Source organism: Salminus brasiliensis, chromosome 6 (genome assembly GCF_030463535.1).
Source record: "Salminus brasiliensis chromosome 6, fSalBra1.hap2, whole genome shotgun sequence".
Classification (NCBI taxonomy): Eukaryota; Metazoa; Chordata; class Actinopteri; order Characiformes; family Bryconidae; genus Salminus; species Salminus brasiliensis.
The window spans coordinates 21,841,918-21,851,953 of NC_132883.1; the positions used below are offsets into that span (position 1 = coordinate 21,841,918).

General features: G+C 41.4%; 1 protein-coding gene across 2 annotated transcripts; it reads right to left on the reverse strand.

Annotated features, from left to right (window-relative positions):
• Window positions 1-3,313: 3,313 nt before the first annotated feature.
• Window positions 3,314-8,615, reverse strand: snap29 (synaptosome associated protein 29). 2 transcript variants are annotated; one of them, XM_072682020.1, is made up of 6 exons: window positions 8,522-8,615; window positions 5,999-6,276; window positions 5,691-5,887; window positions 5,133-5,218; window positions 4,885-4,989; window positions 3,314-4,791 (listed from the first exon to the last, which is right to left on the reverse strand). In XM_072682020.1, exons 2-6 carry the CDS (start codon window positions 6,242-6,244, stop codon window positions 4,631-4,633), a joined length of 795 nt encoding a protein of 264 aa, XP_072538121.1. In that variant the 5' UTR covers window positions 6,245-6,276; window positions 8,522-8,615; the 3' UTR covers window positions 3,314-4,630. The 2 variants fall into 2 exon arrangements, with proteins under 2 accessions (XP_072538121.1, XP_072538123.1); XM_072682022.1 differs by lacking the exon at window positions 8,522-8,615 and adding an exon at window positions 7,099-8,512.
• Between the last annotated feature and the right edge of the window lie 1,421 nt (window positions 8,616-10,036).

Genomic DNA, 10,036 nt, shown 5'->3' on the forward strand with positions numbered 1-10,036 from the left:
ACTTCAGCGACCTTTGGTTCCCATCACCATCACTGTAAAAAAAAGGAATAAATATTAATAATAATAATAAATATAAATGCAATAATAATAAAGATCTGTCAGGACGTTTCTCTTTATATAAAAAAAAATTGTAAGCAATCTTGTGAGATGGGTGGATTTCCCCTTTAAGAGCCACCTGAAGTGGCCTATGTCCAGATGATCCCCTGTTAACCCCTGTGTTTACACTCTTTACCAGGGTCCAGCCTACAGTGTCCCACCATTAGTTTCAGGCTACTACCGACCACGTTCTGCAACTTTGATTATGTAACACAAAGCCAGAGCTGGTCCTTTTCTTCTCTCCTAATGTAAAGTCTCTTCTTAAGGAACCCTAAGGAACCCTCTCTCCCCCAGGTCACACATTCCTCGGTTGCAAAGTGCTGCTGTCACTGAGGCGAACAGCTGGCACCGCGCGCTAATAAGCGCTCTGTGGCGCGCGCGCAGCTGTAGCTGAAAGAATGCTAATGAATGGCGCCGGCCGAAATCTTCCCAGAGCTCCTTCACTGAGCTCCTTCACACCACAGAAATGATAACCGTCCACCAAACACAGAAGGCTGGCGAGGTGAGCTTGGACAGCGCTCCTCGTTCGTCTGAGGCAAGACTGCGACAACCTGCAGCGTGTTTAGCAAACCAATGCTAGCTAAACGTCTCCATCTAGCTGTAGCTTCCCTGCCATCAGCCAGCGCCAGCCGCCTCAACAAGGTCAGGCGAATAGCTACGGAGACACGATGCTGTTTTTAATAAAACGTGGCCACAAGATAATATATTGAGGCCACAAATTAAGTTTATAGTGGCCACAAAATAATATATTATCTTGTGGCCACACTTTTTACATTAAAAACAACCACCATGTCATCTTAGGAGCTTGGTAAAAAAAAAAAAAAAAACAACAACAAAAAAGTATAATAAAAGTTTTTTAACTTTTAGTGTTAAAAGTTAATAAACTGCCATATAAAATGTTGAAATTGCTCGGTTTACATTTGAGACGAATAGCTACGGAGACACGATGCTGTTTTTAATAAAACGTGGCCACAAGATAATATATTGAGGCCACGAATTAAGTTTTTGGTGGCCACAAAATAATATATTATTTTTTATTAGGAGCTTGGTAAAAAAACAACAACAACAACAACAAAAAAGTATAATAAAAGTTGTTAAACTTTTAGTGTTAAAAGTTAAATAAACTACCATATAAAATGTTGAAATTGCTCGGTTTACATTTAAGACGAATAGCTACGTAGACACAATGCTGTTTTTAATAAAACGTGGCCACAAGATAATATATTATCTTGTGGCCACACTTTTTACATTTAAAACAACCACCATGTCATCTTAGGAGCTTGGTAAAAAAAAAAAAAAAAACAACAACAAAAAAGTATAATAAAAGTTTTTTAACTTTTAGTGTTAAAAGTTAAATAAACTGCCATATAAAATGTTGAAATTGCTCGGTTTATATTTGAGACGAATAGCTACGGAGACACAATGCTGTTTTTAATAAAACGTGGCCACAAGATAATATATTGAGGCCACGAATTAAGTTTATAGTGGCCACAAAATAATATATTATTTTTTATTAGGAGCTTGGTAAAAAACAACAACAACAACAACAAAAAAGTATAATAAAAGTTTTTTAACTTTTAGTGTTAAAAGTTAATAAACTGCCATATAAAATGTTGAAATTGCTCGGTTTACATTTAAGACGGATAGCTACGTAGACACAATGCTGTTTTTAATAAAACGTGGCCACAAGATAATATATAGAGGCCACAAATTAAGTTTATGGTGGCCACAAAATAATATATTATCTTGTGGCCGCACTTTTTACATTTAAAACAACCACCATGTCATCTTAGGAGCTTGGTAAAAAAACAACAACAAAAACGTATAATAAAAGTTGTTAAACTTTTAGTGTTAAAAGTTAATAAACTGCCATATAAAATGTTGAAATTGCTCGGTTTACATTTGAGACGAATAGCTACGGAGACACAATGCTGTTTTTAATAAAACGTGGCCACAAGATAATATATAGAGGCCACAAATTAAGTTTATAGTGGCCACAAAATAATATATTATCTTTTTTAGTTAAAACAACCACCATGTCATCTTAGGAGCTTGGTAAAAAAAACAAACCAAAAAAAGTATAATAAAAGTGATTTTTTAACTTTTAGCGTTAAAAGTTAAATATACTGCAATATAAAATGTTCAGATTGCTCGGTTAACACTTGAGATGAATAGCTACAGAGACACAATCCTGTTTCTAATAAAGCATGGCCACAAGATAATATATTAAGGCCACAAATTAAGTTTATAGTGGCCACAAAATAATACAGTGGTTGTCTGCATTAGTTAAAATGTAGTAAAATGTATCTGATTTGTCAAGCATATTGACTATATAACAGAAATCTGATCATTCATGTCTTCATTAAGAACAACCATAAAAACCTCAAAGTACAAGTGGATAATGTATGTAAACCCTTGAGTTAATGATCTCAAAAAAAGCTATGTTTTTGAGTGACAGCCAATGATATAAAGGCATCAGTGGTACAATGTTTTGTGGATAGAAGAAACCATCATGATTGGGCTCTGCTTTGCTGCATCAGGGCCTGACCAGCTTCATTGAGAGGAAGATGAATTCCCAAGTGTTTTAAAAAATTCCACAGGATAATGTGAGAGTGTCTGTACATCAGCCAAAACTCTGTAGAAGTTGGGTTATGCAACAGGACAATGACCCAAAACACTGGATTAAGTCCACAACAGAATGGCTTATGAAAAATAAAATCTGCCCTTTGGAGCCCAGATCTCAACTCTATAGAAATGCTATGGATTGACCTGAAGAGAGCCGGACACAGACGTCCAAGGAAGATGACAATGCTAAAGCAGTTCTGCCAGGAAGAACAGGGTAAAATTCCTCCTAAACGATGTGCAGGTCTGATCCACAGGTACAGGAAGCACCTGGTTGAGGTTATTGCTGCCAGGAGAGGGCCACCAGCTATCAATTCCAAGGGTTCACTTATTTTTTCCATCTAGCTGTAGCGCCCTGCCATCACAGCCTTTAACGCCAGCTGCCTCAACAAAGTCAAGTCAAATTGCTCAGTTTACACTTGAGGCGAATAGCTACAGAGACATGATGGCTGTTTTCAATAAAGCGTGGCCACAATATAATATTATCTTATGGCCACAATACATTCATTTGTGGCTACACTTTATTTGAAACAACCATGTCAACCTAGGAGCTCCATAAAAACATTAAACATTAAATAAACTGCCATATAAAATGTTCAGAGATAAATGTTTCATTTTATTTTCGTCTTCACAGAATACATTTTATATCACATTCAATTTCACATATAGGCAGTTCTTTCCGAAGGGGTGTAACATTGACTTTTTCCAGATAGAGGCTGGTTTCACGACATAAAGCCAGTCAGAGATTTCAGTTCAACAGAGAGGCAGTCCCACCAGTCAAGTTGAGGCCATGCTGCCCTCCCACGGTTCATAACTACATCTCTGAATGCAACAGCTGATGTCTGTTGTGAAACCAATGGCGCATTTATCACATAACTAGTTAAATAAGCGCTTTGTAAATAATTTGCTTGTAAATAACGGAAACCAACTGTCTCCTCCGGCTCACGCTGGAAGAGTAGATTTATTTGAAAAAGGAATTATACAAAACTGTATTTGACAAAAACAAAGAGTGCCATAGAAATTCCTTTAATTCTGACAAACCAAAAAAAAAAAAGAAAAAAAAAGTCTTGAATGGAGACGGACTTAAATACCTCCCCATCCAACCGAAGTCACTTGATTTAAGGTGTATAAAAGGCATCAATGTCTGGCTTCAACGCCTTTAATATAAGATCTATATCTGGCTATTAAGACTCAAAAATGATCAATCATGCAATGAAATGCCACAACCCCAAAAAAATAATGATAATAATTAAGGCGTTACCCATCGGCCATTGCTTCCAGTTTTTTCAGTTAGTGTCTTTTTCATAACCCTGTACTTTTTTTTTCAGTCTCTTAAATGCAAATGACCATAGCACATGTGAAATAACTGCTCTGCGCTGCCTAGCTAAAAATGAAGGCTGTCACCTTCTATAACAGAAGAAAATTGAAACTGAGATTGGTTGAGTTACTGGCTAGTGAAATCATTGAGGAGGGAACAAACACCATTCAGTGCATCTGCACCTCTTACCCATATAATTCATGCTTGAGTCATGGCTGTGGACCGTCCATGGTTTGTGGTTCTTTCAATCGGCCACATTGTTATTAGAGAAAGCCAGTGGTAGTGATGCAGGGAAAGCTATGATTATCCCATCATGTGGTAAAGTTGAACACTTGGCCAATTTTGCATGCCTGGACACTTAAGAAAAGATAAGAAAAAAAGAAAATTCTAGCTTTTACCCACCCGGACTGGGGGCACTGTTGTGTGATTTGGAGAGACCAGCAACACTAAGAGCTAGCTGCTACTTATATTGAGAGAACAGCAAAACTTAAAGTCCTGAACTGCCCACTGATCAAATAATATACAGCTAAGAGTGTTTCCAAATTCTTGTTTATACTGCTGTTGAGTCACGCGAGTTGAAAGCAGTCTCTAAGCTCATTTGAGGTTCTTGATCTGGCGGTTGGTGGAACTGATCTTGCCGTCCATAGAGTCCACTTTGTTAAGTAGAGAATCCAAAGAAACATCTTGGTCATCGATCTCCCCCTGCAGGCCGAGTCCCAAGTTCTTCAGCCGACTGAGACCCAGAGACATCTCGTCTAGACAGATAGAAAGAGACACACGGTCTGCGCTTGAACTCAAAAGCACACAGTTCACACGCTTTCAGTCACCCCTTCATTCATGTGTCTCACCTAAGTTGGAGTCCAGTTGTTGATGAGCAGCTCTCAGGTGTCTATTCTTCGGGTATCCGTTCTGATTTGACGGTTCATTATCAAATGATGCAGAAGCTCCAAACCCTAGTTGGCCAACATATTACAGGTTATGTGTGTCTCCTAAATGCTCTCATTACAGTTCCCTGATTTTATTCAGTCACTCAGGGATACAGTGAGTGTGTATTGACTGAGAAACAGTTTAGTGAAATCAGTGTGTAATGTTTTACCTGATGTGTCCAGTTTCCTTAGGTTGGGGTGGCTGGCCTCATATTTGTCCCCCTGCTCTTTGCTCTCTGCTATTGCATTCTGTAACCTGAAGAAGAGAAATTGTCTTAATATATAGTCATATTACTGCTCGTCACACTTCATCCAAGTCTGGGAATCCGGCAGTGTTTCACCAAAAGTAAAACAGGTGGTTGCAATAGCTGAATGTACCAAGAGCTATAATCATCATCACAAAGCTTCATACAAAACCATATCATGGCACATTAAATTCAACACACTCAACTGAACACCAAAGGCCGGTTTCCTAGACATAGATTAAGCTTAGTCCTATAGTCTTACAAAAGGTATCAGTGGTATCATTTATTTATTTATATATATAAGTTTGTTGGTCCAATTTCCCCCCTTTTCTCTCAATTTGGTGCTGCCAATTAACGCACGCATTCATAACTCCCCCTATTAATACAAGGCTCCCTACACTAGGACAGCATGGACTTAACACGTCTCCTCCAATACATGCAAAGCCGGCCTACTGATTATGAGGAGCAGTGCAGCATAATTACCTGCTGTTGGCTGTATAGGGTGTAGGCTGTTCCTTTTGTGGAGGCTTTGGCTCAGGTTTGGCTTTGAAGTAATTGACCAGCCCTCCCCATACACTCTTAATGGAGTTTATGTGCCTTTGACTAGTCCTCATGTCCTGCTCCATATTATCAACCATTCTCTCGGTCCTCTTTAAAACCTCACCCTGGCGAATCAGCTCCTGAGAATGGAGAGAGAGAGAGAGACAAAGCAGTAGAAAACCAAGTCCTGTAACAATTTAGTTTAACTGCCCCCTGCTGACAGTGCTCTGGACCACCTGAAAACATCTCACCTCCGCTGTCTCTGTCCCAACCTTTTCCGATTCATAGATAAGGCCGAGCGAACGATTGCTACTGTCCACGGCGGACTGCGCTGTGCGCATCACCTGCTGCTCAAGCTGCCGCTGCCGCCTCTCGGCAGGGCTCAGCTTGCTCTCTTCTTCATCCTCATCGTCAAAATTAAAGCCCCTCCTTGGTCCTGCCGGTTCCTCTTCGTCATCATCTGCGAACGGGTTGTGTGACTTTGGATACGCCGCCATCCTCTGACCACAGCTGGATTCCGTGACCGACTCTGAAAGAAAAAGGGAACTGAAATGGTTAACTGTGAACTTACAACATGTACTTACATTTTAATTACACGGTGGGACTCAGTCACAAAGCAGGCTCTCTCTTAAGAAATCCTCTAGGCTTTGGGAAATACCCTCTAGGATAGGGATTATGAACCACTGAAAGAAATGTCATATAGCGTCGTAGCTGCCTGGCCTCAGCGCTGAAGGCTGTAAGAGAGCGAGTCACCACTTTCTTCGCTGTGGAGCGTGGTTGCATGTTGGCTGAATGCTGCAGTGATCACTCATGAACTAATGCAGAATTATGCAATCAGTGTTTATGAAGATGCTAATTGTTCAATATGTCATGTCACTTTTAGTGGGAACTAAATCCAGGGCCTAAAGCGGTTGGTGTGGTGCAACGGATAACGCCACTAGCTGCCAGTGAGCTACCACACCAGTTGGGGAGCGGGGTTAGATTCCCCGTCTGGGTGGTGACTATATGCTGCGCTACACCAATAAGAGTCCTTGGGCAGGACTTCTCAACACTACACTGGTCCACCTCTGTAATATGAGAGACCTCGTAGGACGCTCTGGATAAGGGCGTCAGCTAAATGCTGTAAATGTAGATGAGGATGATGACAGGAGGGAAAGGAAGTGGTGTGGTGAAATCACAAAAAGACACTTAATGGGGTTCCTTCCTCTGCAGGGTCTAGGTCGACTATGTGAAGGGATAACAGGGTTGTGGGTTCGATTCCCGGGCTTGGCAAGCTGCCACTGTTGGGCCCTTGAGCTAGGCCCTTGAGCTAGACCCTGCTACCCACCGCTGGGTGTGTGTGTGTACTCACTTATCGATAACAGGGTTGTGGGTTCGATTCCCAGGCTTGGCAAGCTGCCACTGTTGGGCCCTTTACCCTCTCTGCTCCCCGGGCACTGGAGTTGGCTGCCCACCGCTCTGGGTGTGTGTGTACTCACTGCCCCTAGTGTGTGTTCACTACCACAGATGGGTTAAATGCGGGGGACCCATTTCGCTGTACAGTGCACACTACACAGTGTACAGTGACAAATACGTGCACCTTGAACGCTATGCAGAGCTGCCAGAGCGCCACCAGGGGGCCCCCCAAGAACACCAAGATTTCATGATTAAAAAAATAATAATAATAAATAAAAATTTAAATAAAATAAAAACATCTAAAAAAACAAACTATCTTTTATAATCTTTTACTTTCGTAGTTGGCACACCAATACTAGGTTAATCAATTTCTGCTGTTGGGCAAATGCAGATATGCGCCGCTTGGGTGGTGCATAAAAGCCCGGGCGCTTCAGCGTATTGCGCAATATCGCTCTCCCTCCTATAGAATGATGAAGCAGCTTAGGGCCCAATAAAGGCTTGGGCCGTCCCTGACGCTATGTACACATTATCCAGCTTTGTGAAACGGAAAAGGAGGATTGGTAATAGTCCTCTTTCACAAACACAACACACATCGGATTACAAATATTGCTAGCTATCTAATCAGCGGGTCATTGCAGCGATCTGATCTGATGTTTCTTATTTAGTTGTGTAAAATCTTATTAGAACAGTTTAACACGCCGAAAGTAGAAGCTGTCATGCCGTTATTAACAACACCCGTAAATCACAAGAACTGTAGTTAGCTGCTAGCTAGTTCAATAACACTGTTAGCTAGCTAGCTAGCTGGTTTGTTACTAGCCTAGCTAGCTAGGAGTCTACAATTCAATGATCACAACGTTATTTATTAGCTAGCTACCACTAAGTACAAAGAAAGCTCATGTTCTACTGGTTTAATTTAACTAGCAAGCCAATGTCATCAATTCTAAATACAGCGAGATAGCTAGCTATATCTTCGCTGACATGAAGAATCAACAAGTTAGCAACAAGCTAGCTAGAGTTAGCTAGCGTGATCATATCAGTGAACTTCGGTGACTCCACTAACAGCAGGTTATGGCAAAGGCAACCCGTCCTGTTAGAGGCAAGTAGTCAATATCTTTTATAAAAACGACAAAAAAAGCCAGAGATCAACTCTGAAAGCAGTCCGTTTTAGGAGCGGCCAATTTAGTTTTAGCGGCCAATCTAGCTAGCTAACAGCTGTTAGCTATGGTAACCTAGTGATAGCTAGCTACGTTACTAACGTTACACCGGCCGGACACTGGAGTTGACGTCTAAATTCCAACGTCCTGAAAGCACACTTCCCACGGGACAGTTTTCCTTCGATAACTTAAAGAAAAAACAGCGGAGTAAAGAACCTGACATACCCCTGATCTCTGAAGGGTGGTCTGTTCTCAGGGTGATCAGGTGACCGAGCAAACGACTTCCTGACTCGCCGTAATGACGTCAGTTGTACGCTACGCACGCTACATGCAGGACATGCAGCATGTATGCGGATGGATGGATGGATGGATGGATGGATGGATGGATGGATGGATGGATTTCAGTTACACCTCGCAGTCCTCTTAAAAGCTTTGTAGCTTCGTGGCATATTGTAAACATCAGCATCACATTTGAGAGTTCTGGGGTTTCCCTGAAATCAAAGGAGACACATAGGCTCAGAAATATACACAAGCACTTAAATGATTCATTCAGTGGTGCTGAAAGCTCCAAGGTGTCTTCTTAACGTCCTGTTATCTGATCATGATTGACAGCTAATTTGATTGATCAACACAGTACAATGGTGAGGTCCAAGCAGCTCAGTCCAGATCTGAGAAGGATGATCATAGATTTATTCATAAAAGTCATAAATGATCAGTTCAAACAAACTGTTACCCTCAGCTGAAAGGAAAATGTTGCAGATGTCCAGGGGCAACGCATTGACCACCAAAGCACAGGCCTGTCATGAACTGGGAGCTGCTGGAACCCTCATGTCACTTGTCTTCAGTCAAGCAAGCTTTACATCACCATGGACTGAGTGGTTGCTATCCAAAATACAGGTGCCTGCTCCACTATTGACACATTTAAGCTGGAAAAAAGAGTTGGTGAGATAAGAGAGTATGGTCAGATAAGACCATAAAGATTCAGCTATATTGTCACAATTAACAGAGGTTAGTTTGGAATAGTAAAGGTGGTGAGGCAATCAACCCCTAGAACCCTGTGCCAACTGTTAAGCATGGTGGCGGTAGCATCATGCTCTGCAGCTGAAACTGGCATATTGCACAAAGTGGATGGAATACTAAAGATAGAAGATCACTTCAGAATTCTTCATCAAAACCTAAAACATCTGCCAGACAACTGACACTAGTAGACAGTTGGGTGTTGCAACAGGACAATGACCCCAAAACACACATCAACAGTGATTGTGGAATGGATAACCTTCCAAATGGAGTGGCCTTCCCAAAGTCATGACCTCATCCCTAGCGTAAATATGTGGACCGGGCCTGAAAGTTGGGTCCATGCCAGGAGGCAAGCATACTTAATTGAAGTCTAATAATTTTGTCAAAAAGAGGTTTAGGGTTAGATATCCAACCAGAAAACGTGCTAGAAGCTTGTTGATTACCAGGTACATATCATTTTGACTATTAATAATAATAATAATAATAATTTAAAAATAAATAAAAACGTATCATTTTTTATGTTAATGATGTACATGGGTTCTGCCCTTAGAAAAAGAACCCCATGCCCTCTGGTTCTGTCTTATGGTATGTTTTGTTTTTTTTGGGGGGGTGGGGGGGGGCAGGACAGTTACTGAACCGCAGCCGCGCTGTTGCAGCTGTTTTCCAGCGACACGCCCTCCGTCTGCACATCACGCACACAAACCACGCCCCCTCCTTTCTCCC

Coding starts and splice junctions, on each gene's coding strand:
- snap29 (XM_072682020.1), bottom strand. CDS start 6,244: ATGGCGGCGTATCCAAAGTCACACAACCCGTTCGCAGATGATGACGAA. Junction 5,888..5,998: donor TTGGGACAGAGACAGCGGAG/GTGAGATGTTTT, acceptor CTCCATTCTCAG/GAGCTGATTCGCCAGGGTGA. Junction 4,990..5,132: donor AAGGAAACTGGACACATCAG/GTAAAACATTAC, acceptor TTGGCCAACTAG/GGTTTGGAGCTTCTGCATCA.